This window comes from Buteo buteo, chromosome 3 (assembly GCF_964188355.1).
Source record: "Buteo buteo chromosome 3, bButBut1.hap1.1, whole genome shotgun sequence".
NCBI classification, from domain to species: domain Eukaryota; kingdom Metazoa; phylum Chordata; class Aves; order Accipitriformes; family Accipitridae; genus Buteo; species Buteo buteo.
In genome coordinates, this window is record NC_134173.1 from 30,577,389 (window position 1) to 30,595,574 (window position 18,186).

An 18,186-nucleotide genomic window follows, 5' to 3' on the forward strand; every position below is an offset into this window, starting at 1 on the left:
GATGAATCCTTAGGAACTTCTGATGAGAGGCAGCATGTTGTCAGATCCTATCTAAATTAGGTTTCAAAAGAAACACTGCTCCTTCTAAACAAGCAAAGGAACTGCTTGGGAAACTGTCTCCCAGAATGGACCATTAGCACTGCTTGAGCCAGACAGAGAACAAACTCCACCACCCATAGCAAGTCTGCATCTGTATGTGGTAACTGGTCTTCAGAAAGCATTGAATACATTGAGAAGAAACATGGAGAAGGTGCACAGAAAGCATTGGGGCATTATCGTGCACAACCTGAGGGCAAGCTAAAGAATATCTCCTGGAACCGGTTGGACTTCTGGGCACACAAAGGTCATTTACATTATTCTGTAGAGGGCTTTCTACGAGTCTAATCTCCCCAGACAAGGGTCATGTTTGTGTCCGTTACTTATTCTCTTTGCTCTAGTGATCCTGCAGTCCTTCCATTGACTGCAATGGCAGTGCTATTCATGGACTAACTCTAGGATTGGACTATTTACTAAGCAAATAGTCAGAATCAGCAGATTTTAAGTCATATGGGCACCCAATAAGCAGCCTGTTTTGTTGTAGGATTGGGTATAAAATCCCAAATCCTCCCAGCTCCAAGCTGCTGGCACCAAGGCTCACTAACAGCAAACAGAATGGCCTTTCACTCTGTGCTCTTTGTTTTCTTAGCTGGACTGGTATTTTTCTCTGAAGCTGCACCACTGGTGAGTCTCTCTTTATTCAAACTCAATCATTACAAGAATGATAATCTAGATTTTCTAGATGACCAGCATCCTCCTCATCCATGAAATTCTGTAACCATTTGGCTTTGCTGGAGTGCTATTTTACCACCATTTTTTAAGTAGCTTCTTTAGAATTCTTAAAACTACTTTTATTTTTTTGCCATTTACCCATCTATTTTAGGATATTATGAAAGGGTCAGGGATCTAGGAGGTGTGACCTTTTATTTCTGTCTGTTTCTGTCAGTTTGTGACTTGCATCCCGTATCTTCACTATAGAGGTAGCTTTACCTTCTTCACCAAACAAGCACTAAAAAAATATTTCTGAAGTATGACTAAGGATTCCATATAGTAAAATGAAGTTTAAGAAATAAATATTCTTACAGTCCTTAGGGATGTCATAGATATTTCTTTGTTGGTTTCCTATGCTAACATACCCTGCCTGCACTTAACAATAATTTACTATTTTCTTATTTGTGACCTCATTAAAAATGTATACTTTATAACATTTTCCCAGGGTCATATGCAAATCTAAATATTTATCAAGCAATCTGTTTGTATGTGTTTGTGTGTGTGTCTGTGTGTGTAATAAAGTGATCGTTATAAAGTTCTAAGATACTCTGCTTTAAGAAATAGGTGTTTGCAAACTAGCTTTGAATACCATTTGGCAAAGAACTTGCTTTGAAGTCAACGTTAATTCTGCAGTAAGAATTCATCTTTTCTTTGAAGGAAGGTTTTTGCAGGGCAGGTGAACAACAGCTCCTATACAACCTCTTCTGCTTTCCCCAAGGTCTCCCATGGCTCTGTTGATTCCAAATGCCCTCTCATGGTGAAAGTGCTGGATGCAGTCAGAGGAAGTCCTGCAGCTAACGTAGCTGTTAAAGTCTTTAAAAAGGCTGCAGATGGAAGCTGGCAGGACTTTGCTACTGGGTAAGTTATGTAGTCTTATGGACCCATTTTCAAGGTGCCTCGGGCAAACAATTGAGAAATAAAGGGAATGGAGCTCTGACGAAAAAAGCAAAAAAGTGTCACACTATCACTGTTAACAGCAGGTGAATTCTGGTCTAAAATCCATCAGATTCAAGTGGAACTTATCCATGACTGATGTACGTGCTCATTGCAAAAATATGTTGACATGCTCATCTTATCTTTGTAAGGGAATAGGTTTAATAATTAATTTTTCTCCTAGTTTCAGTACTATCTTTCCTTTCTATAAAAAAGAAAAAAAAAAAAAGCCTATTTAACAGAATTTTGTAGGTAACCCAGACTAACCTACTACCTTTATATGAAATGGATATAGAGCTTTATTTGCAGCAGTCACATACAAAATCATCTCTGTAAGCTTTGTCTGCATGGATGCAAATAATAAGCGCATTAGCCTTCTCCTGTGTAACAAACGTGCTGGTTGGAAGAAACTCTTTGACGAGAAAGTTTTAAAGAGTCCCACTGTAACACAACACAGAAGCACAATCTCAGCATTCGGTTGTGGTCATTTCTATAGAGCTGCATGGCTTTTGCTAGAACGACAGCTTAATACTTACAAAGCATCCTCAGAACATCACTGAGGGGCAGGCAATAATACTATTATCTTCAGTCTGTGGGAAAAGTATGGGTAACAGAGGAACACAGTTTACTAAAATTCAAATAGGTGAGGTACTCAGGTATTTAAGTTTCATTGTAAAAACTCATTGAATCAGATTTTTAAATAAGTCCAGAGAAATCTCTAGTAACAGCAGGATATTCAAGCACAGAATGACAAGCACAAGCATGGACAGGAGCCACCAGAGAATCCAACTGCCTTTTACTAGGATTTTTATAGCATGATTTACATAAAAGCTGCAGAAAAAAAAAAACAGAGAAGACTACAAGGAGAGAGATACCTTTCTCTCCATCTGAAGGGTTTCTTTTTATAAAACTCAAAACAAAAAATACTTTTCCCCATTGAAAAGGAACAAGAAAGTTTAGGAGATTGAAGGAGAAACAAACACCTCCACTCCCAAATGCTGAGTGTTAATCTAGGAACAAATAACTCTCGGAATGGATTTATATACTTCAACGAACAGAGAAACCCCATGAAAAAAATATGCATTGTTTTCAAGGAAAGCGGAGACAAGGATAATGTCTTGTCCTTAGTGAGTATTTCTGCCATTATTAGGACACCCTGAATATTTCAAATGTTTCATCAAGTGCTCTTGAACATGTAATACAAAATACAATTTACAGAGGGATAAGATAAATGCAACATCAGTGTTACATGTCCTCACTTTTTCAGCATAACAGTGTTTTCTTGTCCAGTTTGCAATGCTGCTCTCAAAAAGCCCAAGGAGACAAATCCCACGGTTCTTCTTAGCCAACCTCTGTTGACAGTTTAGGTCAGTACACCCCTGTAGAAAATCAAATCACTTCTTCTTAAATATAAATTGAGATTAACCCTAGGCAAGTGAGAAGCATCTTGCTGGGGGAAGACAGTGGAGGAACATTAAACCGCAATTTTTATTGCAGGTAAAAATTTTGACCTTTCTGTTGACTTGCATCTTAACCAAGGCTGCTTTCAGCGATACCATTGACTTTAGCTGATGACACTCGTTTGAACTTGGTTTTCAAACGTGATTACGATTTTTTTCTTTTGGGAAAACCAGAGTTTCTCTGTGTTAAACCAGATGAAAATCTGAATGCAGTCAAGGAACACAATCTGTAACTACTCCTGTCAGGTTAATAATATCTTGAAGTTACAGTACCTAGCAGATGCATATAGAAAAGTTACATTTTGTACAAATGTCTATAAAAGTTATTTTTTTACCTTTTTGTTTGTTTTTACTTTGCTAACAACATTTTAGGGAATTAAGCAAATGCACCTAGCAACTGGTGAATTTGGACTAACAGTATTTAAAAGGCAGGGAGGAAGTTCACATAGCAACAGCTGACTTTATTAAGAGGCTTGTTTCAAAAATTAGTCTAGCCAAAAATATGCAAGAAGACATAACTTGAGCTGAGACGCACTCTGAGGAAGGCTTTAGGGAACAGAGACCTGGGAAACATATGATTTGGCTTCTATGCGAGCTCCTCCCATGACTAGCTTTGACCTTCTCCTCACAGGTTTTTGGAAATCTAGGTCTTACCATGTAGTTCAAGAGTTGCATTCACCAAACATAGTTCTCATGTGACCTAGGTTGTAAATCATAAAAAAAACCCCAAAACTGCAGCATATTTGAAGTGGCTCCCCCCCACTCTCCTTTTTTTTAAAAACTCCAAAATAATAATTCATGTTCCTGAGATATTTCCTCAGCAGTCTGCATCTGAGGGCAGAGTTCATCTCAGCGCAGTATGTGTCCCAAGACTTCATAAACATCATTGCACAGTATATATTTAACCTGGTCACAATATACAACTCAGACAGTGAAAAAGAGGATCAGGATTGCAGCCTAGGCTGGAGCCATAGTAGCTTAACCAGTGGTTTGCCAATTTTTTGCTGTAAAAGCACAGCTTTTTTAACTTAACTGTCCATCTTACAGCAGATGCTGGCAGTCCAGATCCTATTAAGAATAAGCAACCATAGTGTATTTATTCCCCCACTCAGACAGAAATACTAGTCCTGTTCAGAAGGAATCACTTGTAGCATTTCGCTACCAGGGCCAAATGCAGGGCATCCTCTGCCTTGTGCTCATCCCATCCAGGCTCTGAATTGCACACTGTCCTGCTGGCTGTCAACGCAGCAGTAATGCTGAAGGGTTTGCTTGTGAGACCACTTGCATTGAATGGCTACCACTTAATAACTAAAATTAAGAAAGTGCCATTAACTCCTGGTAGTAGGCGAGAGTCTTCAAGCGAATTCTTGTTTTGTTTCCCAACTGTTCTGGATGGTTAACATCTGCAACTTTGGGTCAACACCCATCAGCAAAAGCACCATTCAAGCTGCATCCACAGTTTTCTCAAACTAAGACTTACTTGTTTACCTGAACAAAGATTTTGAGACGGACACCATTTTTCTATGTAACTGTTTTGTGTCTAGACTATCCAACTTGTATGCAGATGCATGTGAATTGCTAACTTGTACTCTGAACACTTCTGCAGGATCTCAGCAATTCTGTTTCATGGTTTCGAGGACACTCACCAATAAATTGTCCCTCCTTTTACCTACTGCCTTTTGTTAAGGTAATATAGGTTAAACCGGGATGTACTAATTAAACCAAGAGAAAACAGACGTGTACACTTCACAAATATCCTGTGAGCCATGTTTCAAATAGGGCTTGGATTCTCTGCAGGTTTGGTCTACCCTGGATACAGCTGATTTCACTTGTATTGGACCAGTGAGACTTTTGTCAAGTCTTCAAAGTGCTGAACTTGAACTATAAGAAAACCTGAAAATTAGCATGGGATTTTCAATCCTGCTACTTCTTAATTTAAGCAAAAGCTCTGTCATTCAGACTTTTTTCATTCACCACCATCAACTAAAGTTGATAAATACGATGAAGGAGGAGGCAGCAGCTGGGAAAGAAAAGCTGCAATAGCACAACTGATTCTGTCTCTGATAATCAGCATGTCACTCCTTTCTCCCCTCCCTCTCTTCCTCCTCAAGCTTTTCTGTTTTCTGCCTAGACAGCTAACCCTTGCCATAAGACTGGAAAGTTCCACTAGTTCTTCAAGTCAAGGCTTTCTTCATTTTGCCTTCAACTACTGAAGTGCTATAAATATCAAATAAGTATTTTCAGCAGGAAAAAAAAAGAACTAGCAAAAAAATCAGAAATAAAATAAAAGGAGGGAAAAGAGATAAATGGTGTTTAGGTGCAATGCCAGCTATATTTCCTTCTCGCTTCTGGAATTCATTCACCCACAGTTTATTGTTATGAGTTGAGCACATAATCTGTCTGAGCTGGGAATTCCTCTTGCTCACTTATATGGCACCCAGTGGAAGAGGCCCCTGCTCTTTGACCAAGGCATTGTAATTCAAATCAATAAAATCCTGTGATGCCAAATTGCTTCTTCAAGACACTACCACTTAGGGTCACATAAAACCACATCAGTGTATAGGGGTAAAAGATATAGCCTCAGTGCTAATAACTAGAGAACAAAGTAATTTTCCACTAAAATCTCTCTTCTCTCTTTAAATGTAATTTGAGATTTGGCATCTTGCCTTTCATCATGACAATCCTTTTCCTAAGCCACTAACATTTGGTTCCAGAGGGCACTTGGTACAAGTTAAACATGACATTGAAAGAAAGCCCTTAACTACAATCCCTGCCATAGCAACAAAAATGACAAAAAAAGCCACCCAGCTTTGATTTGTGATGTATATGGATGAGTTGGTAGCAAGGACAGGCTCTGCAATGTGGAAGCATACACCACATAGAAGGCGGGAATTATTTCAGATGATTAGAAACCATTCAATGTAGAATTTGGCTGTGCAGCACCTTTCTTATTTAATATTCCATTGTTTCTGTTTAGCATCTAAATGACAGTATAAAATATTTATGTAGATATTTTACCATTACAGTAAAACCACAGAGTATGGGGAGATCCATGAGCTCACAACAGAAGAACAGTTTGTAGAAGGAATATACAGGGTTGAGTTTGACACCAGCTCTTACTGGAAGGGACTTGGCCTTTCTCCATTCCATGAGTACGCTGATGTAAGTATTTGCAAATATACCCAATAACCTACATACTCTGTAGTGGCATCAGCTGGTAAGAACAAATACAGTCCTTTAATACTGAAGGAGCAGCATCATTCAGTGAAATGGTTCACTGCCACATAACATTGGGAAAATAAAGGCAGTATATAGCTGGCTAAGCCAAAGGAAGTAGCCAACTTCCCTGAAAATACTGACACAGCTCTTCCAAAGTGGAGCTGTGTCCATTCACCCATTCAGACCAGTAGGGACCTTTGTTCAAAAAGAGCTACATTATTCAAAAGTACACGGTGTTTAAAAAACAAACAAGAAAAAAAAGAAGACTGCTTTTATTGTTGTTGAAGGAATATAGGGATTTAGAAACCCTAATTTTATAGGAAATAAACTATTCTTTAATCAGAGGTACTTCCCCCATACCAGTCACCTGAAAATCCCTGAATTCTAGTATGACCTGTAATTACAGGAAAAAACAATTCTTTCTCATGTGCCTTTTAAAAAAAATTTATGCTCAGTACTGAAATATCCAATAGAAAAAAAAGGCATAAAAATATAAAGAAATAACCATAGTGGGAAAGGAAAAGTTGGCTGTTTCATTGATACTGAAATTTCATAAGCAGGCCAGCAATATAATCATGTTTCGTGCCTCCCTTTGCTTTCAGCCCTACACTGATTTATTGTGTGTTCTATTCTAATACATTTATTTAGCACTTCCAAAAAATTTGTTTCAATTCTTCAGGTTTAATCTGCCATTAAATTTAAGTTTCCTCAAATTAAGTAGTCTGGAATGGCTATAGGTTGTGTTGTAGAACATTTTAAACCACAAGTTTATGAAGCTCTGTGGAAGACTAAAACAAATGACTGAGGCCCAGGTCCACAGAACTCTGAGGTGCGGCTTGGGTCATTTAGATCAAATAAACAATCCTCAAAAATATTCCCTAACCATTTGGATCTCTGAAAGTTGCTGGGGCTTACAGAAGGGCTTCACCTCAAAAGGTACATAAAAGCGCCTGGTTGAGAGTCTTCCAGCTAGGCTCTTGAAGAAGCCTTCCTTTGACGTAATAGCCTACAGGTCAACAAATTAGCCTGGGAAGCAGGCAGAGTTCAATGACTGTCTATGTACAAGGTAACTGAAGCCTACAGTCCTCACATCCCAGCAGCTTAGACTTTGGCAGGATCAGGATGTAGGAGGGAACTCTCTAGTCCTCTTGTAGAAAGTACGTCATGGTTCAGAAAATAGAGCAAATATTAGGCTAAAGAGAGCCGAAGAAAGTGGGACCTTAACCCAGGTGATGACACTTTCCTGGGAACTTGGTGTTCCAAGTTCCAGGGACTGATTTGGAGAGCAGCAAATTTGAATTATCTTAGCACAAGGGTCTCTCCTTGTTCTGGGGAGTCTAGCCACTCAGTTCTTAATGCAAGAACTGACCCACCACTAGCTATGTTAAAAACAGTAGAGGCACTGAAGTACAGAAAGCGGCTTTGGGGTCCAACTGCCTACCTTGCTTGGAGACCTCACACAGAAATTGTATTTAAGTTCACTAGATGGGATTTCACCTCTCTGTCTTTCTTATTGGTCGTTTGAGATACCTCCCCCTCATCCTCCCATTCCACATCACAAACTAGTTTGCCTGGCTCAGGTGTAGGTATCTCCAACTAGCTTCACCACAGCCAAGGCTCTTTGTGGACCTCAGTCCAAATCTCACAAATTTCTCAGTCTTCAGCAAGCATCACAAACTAATGGGGAGCATTACCTATCAGAAGCGTAAAATCATTGACTAGACAGAACTGGCCAAGTATTCTGCAGAGGAAATGGAGTGTGCTTCCTAATTCTTAATAAGGTAGTTTTGAATGTACGTTGTTCATCGTGATCACAAGTTTTCTCTCTTCCAGGTGGTGTTCACTGCTAATGATTCCGGTCACCGCCACTATACCATTGCCGCTCTCCTCAGTCCTTACTCTTATTCAACCACTGCTGTTGTCAGTGAGCCCCAGGAATAAACACGTACTGTCGCTACACACACACCCTCCTCCACTAGAACTATCGTAGGCTTTTAGGAGGAAGGTTTTTCCTACTGCTAATGGATAACTTTTTGCTACATTAGTTTTTTTTCCATTTTGTAACCTGGCTAACCTCAGACAAGTCAATAAAATGTTACTTCTTTAAAACAGTTTGGATGCTATTGGTTAAGTTTTATTGTGTTCTAAGGTGTCATGTTTTGCATTCAAGTGCAAAGGACATCTGGAAAACATGCATGGCATAGCACTTGATTTGGTTCTGTCATCTTCCTCCATCACCTTAAAAAAGTCTCACCAAATGCACTGGCTCAAAGTAAGAAAGTTACAGAGTTATGCTACCACCTTAAATAATTTGACCAAACACATGTACTCAAAATCAGAACGTCATCCATGTTGCTCATAGTTTACACACAGAAGAGATGGTCCCACTATCAACTAGGTCACAGGGTAAATGGGAGAAATTCTGAATACCTAGCAGCAGAACAAACAATGCAGAAAGACTGTTGAAATATATATATCCAGAGAGCTGAAAGAGTTAAAATCTGTGTACCCTTACTTAAAACTTCAGGTAAACCTCAAACCTTTGTCATTTCAAGAGGAAAGTTTGCTTCAGAACTTCCTAGATTGATTGAGCAGCAATTCCAATTAGCCCCATTTTTAACAACTCTTATCTTTAACCCAGTTGGCTACTGTATTCAGGTGCATTCCAATTAAATCTCTAGTAAGTCAAATCTCTAGCCATCATTAAAAAAAAGTCCTAAAATAGAAGCATCATCTTAATATTCTCTTCATATTTTTAGAAACAGGAAAAGGTAAGCTGTAGAGTGACTGCGATTCAATAAACTGACCAAAGACTTTGAGGGCTTTAGCAGCGATTTCTGTAGACTGATGGCCTATGGTATTTAAAATAACCTGAAGCAGAGGAATTGTTTTTTAACAGGATTACAGAAACTACAGAGATAGTTACTGAAAGCATGCCATTCAGAAACCATCAGCACTCATCTGCCACTGACCTTGGAGTTTATCTCTACACCCAGAGCCTGCTTGGGATGACTGCATACCAAGCGAATTCACAACTTATAAAAGTTTGCCTTCAACTTTTCACTATTTGGTTACCTTTGTCCCCCGATTTCTGGACACTACCATAGTTACACAACTCCTGTAAGCAGTGCAAACACCATCAGTAGCACCCATCTTAAAGCATGCAGATTTCATGGGATCCTGCTATTCCTGGAGCTTGAACACCAGTAGGTTTGATTTGCAGTGGGCTATGCCCAGCCCTCAAAATAGGACATAAATACGTTCATACAGGCGTAGTCATTAAAAACAGAACAAAACAAAAAAAAAAACCCAACAAAAACAAATCAAAAACCTACTCTGCATGTAGTCATCCATCTGATGACAGGATAAACTTAGTAAGAGAGTGTACATACATGTGTTTAACCAAAGATCAGAAATACAAAGTTTAATTTCAAGAAGTAACATAAAATGAAGCAGATGCTTCTGGTGGGAACTGACTTGCAGTTGTACAGGAAAGTCCTGAACTTGTATTGAATCTAACGGAGAAGTAAAGCGATAGGACATAAAAGACTGCTTAACTGTGCTCCAGAAATGGGTATGTAGGTATCTGGTTATCATGCTGGAAACCAAAAGTAACGTATTTTTCTTCCAGGGGAATGCATAAGATAGCTAGATGGCCCACACATTATCCACCTGCCTTTTATCAGAGGTGGGGAGAAGGCCACCACAGAGAGAAATCTCTTAATAGGTAAACATGGGTGAGTCAATTATGCCAAGCCATAACCACAGAGAAATTCTCACTGAAACTGAAACTGCTGAGTTGACAAGAAATTTTAATTTCTCACAACTATGAGATCTATACAGCACTATTCCTCAACAAAAAGAGAAAAATAAAACAGAATAGACATTGTTTCCAAGAAAACAGATCACTGCAGTTGAGCTAGGCAATATTCATAGTATTTCCACAGGCAATGATAGAAGAGACTTACTTTTGCAGACAAGGTTCATGTTTGTATGGGTTACTTATTTTCTCATTGTTTACTAGGTAAATAGTGTGAATCGGCATGTTGAAAGTCATATGGGTTTTCTGATAAGTAGCCTCAGTTTAGGGGCCTCGATATAAAAATCACAGATCCCACCAGTTTCTACTTGCTGACACTGAGACTTCCTAGTGGTAGGCAAAATGGCTTTTCATTATGTATTTCTTGTTTTCTTAGCTGGCCTGGCATTTTTCTCCGAAGCTGCACCACTGGTAAGTGTCTCAGTATTGAGGTCCTGCATACTGATGTAGTCCCAGCTTTTTTTCTTTTCTTTTTTTTTTTAATATAATTAGTCTAAGTGAAAAATGCAGTATTCCATTTTATTGCAATTATTTTTATTTTATGGTATGTATTGACTGTAGTTCTCTCCTACTGCTCTTTTTCTGGTCCTTCTTTCTCCTTCTCTAGTGATCAGCGAGAGGGCTTTATGGTTAGAGAAGCAGCACTTGTCATTAGACTCAGTGACTACGTGAAAAACAATGTAAGACAAGAAAGGAAAAAAATTATCATATTCACTACACAAAAGCCTTGGGCCTGTTGAAAAGTAACTAGTAGCACTTATAACAAAATGAACAAGCTCCTGTCATGAGGGATTTCGTTTCCTGTCGTGAGATCCATGCTCGAGAATTGCCTTCTCTCATCCTTTCCCTTACTGCTCTACCCACTACAGCTCTATCCCATGCAAGCAAGAAGGGATCTCAACAGTCATTGACGCAAGCAAAGAACAGGGCCAAAGCCAGGATCGCACTTCCAGAGGGCTCATTTATTCCAGCAAAACAAGCTAGAGACACAGATGCTTCAGCCTGAAATTCTTCTAGAACAAACTTGTCCCTCTCTCTCTGCCCCTCTACTCGTTCTTCCTCTCAAGCTTTGATCTTTGGGAAAACGAATACCTGACCAACCTTTGTGAGGACACAGACTTTCATTGAGCTCCCAGGGTGTAAAAGCCAGGAAAATAGGTGGTGGCACTAGAAGCCCCCTTGCCAATGCTTCAAAAGAAACACTAGCAAGGACCCAGTGCATTCCAGAAAGGGAGCCCGAGGAGTCAGGGCGTAGAGGCGGTATGGACACATGCTGGTACCTTGGTCTGATACAGGGCAGGGTTCCTGGCCGGTGGGATATTCAGGATGTCACAGACTGTAAGAGGGGATGTAAGAGAGGGCTTTTAGTTTTTAACATCTACATCATGATTCATTTTGCAATGATTAAATGGAGATCAATTGCTATTTTGAGATAATCCCTGATTAGCACCTTCCACAAAGCTCCATCTTCTCACTTTTCATACACAGAATTAGGTAATGGAATGTCAAAGCTCTGATTCACCTCTGCCTTTGAATAGGTAAAACATCAGGGCATAACCACTGCCTGTGATGAACATGTTGGGAGTGAAACTACAGCTATCCCATCTTTGAAGTAAGGTTTTCCTCTCCTATCCCTGCATAGCTGCCAGGGGCTGACAAATCTGATCCAATGTGGTGTTAGGACAGAGTCCGTATGTGGTGCTTATTAAGTTTACAGCAGAGTAAAGATAACTCTATGGCAACAAGACATCAGAGGCCTTCAAATCCAGAAGCTGCGCTTGAATTGCCACTCCAAAATCCAGAAGAAGAGTTATCAGATTTTTAAACATTCCTACTACCTTTGATGATTTAATTATTTGCAGTTGAGGTCACAATTTAGTTACAACTTCATGCTGGAGATGATGTGTAGCTAAGCCGTGACAAAGAGAAAACAGAAATATGTTCTCATACACAGCCGCAGTGCCTCCTCAGTGCACATGGCTACAGTTGCCCCCGACAGCTCCCAATACCTTCCTTCCCAGTGCCACCCTTTCCAGCCCCCAGAAAACTTCAGGCTACATTTCTGCAGTACACAGTGATCTTGCTGAGGAAAATATGGTATATTCTGTAGTTCTAAAGAATAAGATTCCTTACTGCTTTATTATGCACCATTGCTTATCTTTCTCACAACATAAAAATTCTGTCTTCCTACCTGAAGGACTCTGCTGACTCCAAGCATCCTCTTCTTATAAAAATTCTGGATTCAGTCCGAGGAAGTCCAGCTCCAAAAGTTCCAGTTAAGTTATATAAAGAAGCTGCAGATGGATCTTGGGAACTGTTAAATTCAAAGTAAGTCATACCAAAATAACGAGTGAAAGAAAGGAAAGGCAATGGGAAGATGCCAAATAGTTGAAAAAACAGTTTTACATTCTCTAACATAAGACGTCTCCTTTACTCAGAGGAAAGACAACATACTATTGAATGAATTTGCTGCAGACTGTCTTTTAACTGTGCTACAATTTCAACTACCAAAATGGTTTTATAATGCTTTATAATTACTGTGAGCACAAGAAAGTATTTTAAACTATGCTTTAATTCAATCATTGCTTCTCTTCTATTTCATTACAAAGGATTGTATTACTTTTTAGTACCCAGCAATGAACTACTGCATTGTTAGCAGAAGAATCAGGCAGACTCTTTTAGTTGTTTGAAACTAAGACCCTGGTTGAGAATCATACCTTTATTGGCTGTTTTCCTTCTTTCTAGATGGACTTTCATTTCATACACCACAGCTTTAAAAAGAAAACACAGAACTGTTTTGAACACATACCACATCATAATTGATAGCCTTCTTTGCTTCAGGAAAAAGGAAATCAGCCAAAAGGAAAAAAATTTGGGGATAAAACTTTCTCACCTCCTCCCTCACAGAGAAGCATTTACATCTAAAATAAGAAAAAGAATCTCCCAGATATTTAAATGTTGCCAGGTCTTTTAAAAAAATATAATTGTAGAATTTCAATTGTAGATGACTTTTTTCAAATCACCCTCAATGTTAGTATTTATTAACACTTTAAAAAACTCAAAAGCAATTTTTACTTAAAGTATAATCTGAAATGAAATTGAAAAAAATTCTTAGGGGATACACAGAATGAACATTCTTTATTCAACAAGGAACATCCCACTTCCACACTTATCTCCTCAAGATAGTTGCAAAGTCTCACCGGAGACCTCTCCAGGTCTGTTAACAGTCTGTTCTACCTAAAAAAGGGAGATAGGGCTCCTAAGGGCTAAAGCTGACATAGTGCAGGAATTTCAATAGTGGGATCCCTGACTCAGATGCATTTCTAGAAAGTCCATGAAAAACTGTACGTAAGTGGCTCTTTGCTGTCATAGAGCAGTGGGCTGGCAGAAGCAACAGTGCTCTCATATGCGTCCTTGAAAAACATAGCTACAGTGAAGGCCACACATATTTGTACAAAGTGGGGAAAAACAATCTACTCACATTGTCCTACTTAAATTGCCTCCCAGCCCTCAAGTGAGAAGATAGCTTCACACATATTCTGTCACTGGAAACCCATGAAATTTTCCATTAAGAGGTGTTCAGTTTACTTATCTTCAAATCTGAGCTGAGAAGCTTTATAAAAAAGATACTCAGCTGAACAGCTGGATGTTGACTGAAACCTTAAAAACATACTTAACATTTGAAACAAAGAACAAAGTAACCTTAAGATAAGGTATGTGAAAGTCTTGATAATACTAACGCAACCTTTCCAGCCTTGTTAATTTGTAAATAATTGAATGTTAGCAAGAGATTCTGAAATAACTGTTCTCAGTTAGATATGTTTGGTTTTAGCTAAGAAAGCTTATTAGAGAAATGAACAGTTATATAACAATGATCAATCTACAACAAAGAAAAATAGAGACATTTGAATGGATAAAAAAAAAATCTGGTAACCGACTACAGAGCATCTTGTATGATACAAATGGTGTTCTATGACTTCATAGTTATAAGCCATATTAAAGCACAAATCCTAAGTAATGCACTGGACAATGACATACAAACAATTCAATTATTTTTCTCTCCATGCAATTTGAATAAAGTATGTTCAGAAAAAGATCTGGCAGCTAGAACACAAAACAGTGGTTTATGACTACTAAAATCAGGCACTAGCAGCACTGTTATTTGTGGATAACCTACCCAATCAAAAAACTAGTATTATATAACTTATTTCACAGAAATAGGTTTCAACCAAGAGACATGTTTGAGAGACAGCATTCAATATTGGTTCTGGAGTCCTAAATTGGTTGGCACTCAAAGGTGTATAGTTTCAAGCCAGTACCATGGCCTTGGATAGCACTGATAGCATCTTCAAATCAAACAAAACCATCTGTTTGTTGAGGATGGAAAACCAACTGATCAATACAGACAACAGGGAATTCCATAAGGCTACACTGTTGGTTGACCTACAGTCATTTCGAACAGCAGATCTCAAATTTCAAAAAGCCAGCTGTAAAAAGTACTCATACTGATAAAACAACTCAATACATTTAAATGAGAAAGAAAACTATGGAAAAATCAAGAGTTGACCCTATTTGCACAGTAAGTGCATCATAGAGCTTCCACATTGCTTACAGCAGTGTTGAAGTCTTCCCTCTGAGTGGGTTCATTTAATTAACTCCAAGACTCTGCCAAGAGTCTATGAACAACAATGCCAGCTTTGGCTCACCCTCAAACCACGCAGACTAGTGACATGGCAGGCAGCCATGTGCTGTGGCGATCATGGAAGTAGCAAATGCCAAGACAAGCTCTGAAGCATCCATAATACAGATGGACATAAGCCATTCCAGATCAATAGAAGTATTCATCACATTACTTAAGCTACACAGCATCACTCAAGTTCAATTGCTAAGAACTGCATTTTTCTTGGGCTTTTAACCAAAATATAAAAGTGTATTCTTCTGCTATCACACAGACAAACCAATGACAACGGAGAGCTCCATGAGCTCACAACTAAAGAACAATTTGTAACAGGGATATACAAGATTGAACTTGACACGGCCTCTTACTGGAAGAGGCTGGGCTTGAATCCCTTCCATCACCATGCTGATGTGAGTATTCATTTTCTCCTGTACTTTAGTTGCAAAGAATAAAGATACTTTATATGTCTAGGCTTCAATTACTAATTGCATGTGTTGAACTTTCTTTCACTCTAAAATATTCTTGCATTAACACCTTAAATCCACAGTCTCAAAGCTTTGTAACAACATACTCATGAGAGAACCTAGTTACTAACTTCCCCATAACTCTCAATAAGTTCTTAGATGCATTACTTACAAAGACACCTTCCATCCTTCTACCTCTACTTAAGCCTGCAATTCTTCCTGTGACTATTTCTAGACGCCTGAGGGAGAACAGCAGGTGGAATACTCTGTTAAGTCTCCTGGGAAAAGGATTTTTCTGCCTTTTGGATAGAGTATTTGTACGGCTGCAGACAAAGTTTATAATTTAGATGTTTAAAGATAATGGAATGTGTGACTGTGTTCTAGATGCTTAGGTCCTCAGTTTACCACAGAAAAAAAGTATAAATGGCCTTTTTAGTTCGCATGGGACAGATAAATTGGTTAGATGAAGGTGGTCCAAACCAGGTACCAACTGAGGCCAGCTGCAGGGTTTGGGGCTCCTTGGGGGGTGTCCTCTTCCCCTCCAGAGCATCAGTCCTTTCATATGACCTTTCAATAGCAGCAGCAGTCCTGTATGAGTTGTTTGCTGGACTGTGACAGACCAGTGAGCACCACCAGCTGTACAGTTTGCAACTGCTGCTTGAAGAGCCATTCATCTCCTTGGAGAAAAGGTGGCAAATGCCTGGGTTAATTTTTGTTTCTGCCTCCCTGAAATGGATGAGAAATTACTTTCTTATTCTAAGCAATAATGAGTCTTGCTTTCTGTGATAACTGAAATAAAAGAGGTAAGATGAAAACTTACAGCATGCAAGTAAATTGATTATGCATCAAGATAATGTTTAAGTCTATATTGCAGACTAGAAAATAATTTAATCCAGAGTGCAAGAGCCTCCTTTCTTAAAAATAAGCCTCAGAAGGGATCACGTTTTGCTCAGTTCACTGGTTGTTTCATATGCATCTTTTTTATTAATGTTGAAAGGAGCACAAGCTACACATCATGGAACATTATTAAACTGCGTCTATTTTAAAAGTTGACATCCACTGTCTCACAACACAGACTTATCTACTATGTAGAGGGATAAATGAAAGGACAGGACATGAGCTGATGGGGGAGATGTTAAAAGGGCTGTTGTAAATGATCATATGTAAAGTCATTATCATGTTGTGGCTAAAGGACTAATGCAGTCCTCTATCTACTAGGTATGTAAGTAGGATTAAAGAAACTCATTGCTTCACAGTTTGGCCTGATGATAGTTACTGTAGCACTATGTTTAATTCTGTTCCTCAAAGTTCAGGACTTCATAAGAGCAGCAAAAATATCCAAATAGTTGAAAGAATGCTTTTCTTTTTTTTTAATCAAGGCAATCAATGGGGTTCAACGTAGATCTTCAATAAGGAAAAGAAAATCTTGTTGTCATTTATGAGTACCAACAAGGAAACAGTAATTTGGATAATAAATATATTTGATAAAAATTTAAATAACAAGTGACCTGTATGGTTTTAACCAGTGGAAAAACTGTGTGACAGGAAGCCACAGATCACAGTGATCAAATCACCACAAGAGAAGGTATTTCCAAAGCTTTGTGGGAGGTTAGATAAAATGATCACAATGGTTCTATCTAGGCTCATATCTAGAGATCACTTCTCATTTGTCTTGTATTTATTTTTCCTTTTTCCAGGTGGTGTTCACAGCTAATGATGCTGGTTATCGACATTACTCCATTGTTGTTCTCCTCAGTCCCTTTTCTTACTCAACTACAGCAGTAGTTAGTGAGCCAGTGGAATAGAAGCTGACATTAAGCATGAAAATGTAGATGTGTAAATCAAAATTTCCATAAATGATAAGAACTTAGTTTCTGACTGTATCAACAGTTTTAGATTTCATAGTAGGTCACTAAAAAGTAACAGTCAAGTTGTTTATTCACTTTGTTAACTTTAGGAAGAATGTGTATTGACTTTATTTTCAAATACTCTTCGGAATAAAAGTATTCTGTATTTCTGTGTTCTCTAAGTATTGCTCTTCTGAATAAAAGTTTTGGGTTTAAAAAAACACATTAAGCTTAGAGAAAATGCATTGAAACTCCATTACTGGGTCTAAACCACAGTCTTCCATGAAGTTAATAAACTACATTCCTTCTTGCAACGGAAGCAAACAAAACACATGTGAAAGGTGTCTCATGGAAAGTAAGCACACAGGAAATGCAGTCCACCTCCTACCACCATCTGTACTTCATTACTGAAGCCCACCACAGATGAAGTCACATGGGACTACTACCCAGGGCCCCACATAATCATCAGCTAAACTCACCTCCCAATTCTGATTTTTAAGAAATAGAAGCAAGAGCAGCTTAAAAGTGACAGAAAGGTAGAATAGCATTTAAGGATGCAAAGGCTGCTACCCGTATTTAAAATGCCTTCTTTCCTGCTTTCCAATATGTTATAACTGATGACACTTTCAAGGAGAGTCCATATCCAGTGCTGCAGAAAAAATATCCATCAAACATACTTGAAGAAGCTTATTCACATTTTTTCATAAAATTCTGCAAATACCTTTGTCCCCAGCTGAAGCACTCCTAAAGATGACTTGCATATCTCTAACCTTCAAATACTTTTGTAATAGCTGTAAGATACAAAGAAAAATAAGGAGGATAACTGATGATTCCTGAGAAAACCAGCTCCCCATTTAACGCCAGAAGAAATACAGCTGAATCCTTCTATTTCCCATTCTTGTAATCCATATATAAGGAAGATTAATCCTACACAGAAATAAGTATAGAGAAAAGCCAT

At 38.6% G+C, this 18,186-nt stretch overlaps 2 protein-coding genes across 3 annotated transcripts; both read left to right on the top strand.

Moving 5' to 3' along the window:
- Positions 1–622: 622 nt before the first annotated feature.
- LOC142029453 (transthyretin) lies at positions 623–8,530 on the top strand. Its single transcript, XM_075024302.1, has 4 exons — positions 623–720; positions 1,526–1,665; positions 6,227–6,362; positions 8,253–8,530. Exons 1-4 carry the CDS (start codon positions 652–654, stop codon positions 8,358–8,360), a joined length of 453 nt encoding a protein of 150 aa, XP_074880403.1. The 5' UTR covers positions 623–651; the 3' UTR covers positions 8,361–8,530.
- A 1,423-nt stretch (positions 8,531–9,953) lies between these two features.
- Positions 9,954–17,290, top strand: LOC142029454 (transthyretin-like). Of its 2 annotated transcripts, XM_075024304.1 has the most exons (5): positions 9,954–9,993; positions 10,616–10,650; positions 12,437–12,567; positions 15,192–15,327; positions 17,079–17,290. In XM_075024304.1, exons 1-5 carry the CDS (start codon positions 9,990–9,992, stop codon positions 17,184–17,186), a joined length of 414 nt encoding a protein of 137 aa, XP_074880405.1. In that variant the 5' UTR covers positions 9,954–9,989; the 3' UTR covers positions 17,187–17,290. The 2 variants fall into 2 exon arrangements, with proteins under 2 accessions (XP_074880405.1, XP_074880404.1); XM_075024303.1 differs by lacking the exon at positions 9,954–9,993 and having other exon boundaries at positions 10,501–10,650.
- Positions 17,291–18,186: the final 896 nt, after the last annotated feature.

Excerpts from the sequence above, each read along its gene's own strand:
- LOC142029453 (XM_075024302.1), top strand. The coding sequence starts at position 652 with ATGGCCTTTCACTCTGTGCTCTTTGTTTTCTTAGCTGGACTGGTATTT. Across the intron at positions 721-1,525 it reads TCTCTGAAGCTGCACCACTG|GTCTCCCATGGCTCTGTTGA; the intron begins GTGAGTCTCTCT and ends GCTTTCCCCAAG. Across the intron at positions 6,363-8,252 it reads CATTCCATGAGTACGCTGAT|GTGGTGTTCACTGCTAATGA; the intron begins GTAAGTATTTGC and ends TCTCTCTTCCAG.
- LOC142029454 (XM_075024303.1), top strand. The coding sequence starts at position 10,582 with ATGGCTTTTCATTATGTATTTCTTGTTTTCTTAGCTGGCCTGGCATTT. Across the intron at positions 10,651-12,436 it reads TCTCCGAAGCTGCACCACTG|GACTCTGCTGACTCCAAGCA; the intron begins GTAAGTGTCTCA and ends TCCTACCTGAAG. Across the intron at positions 12,568-15,191 it reads TGGGAACTGTTAAATTCAAA|ACAAACCAATGACAACGGAG; the intron begins GTAAGTCATACC and ends GCTATCACACAG.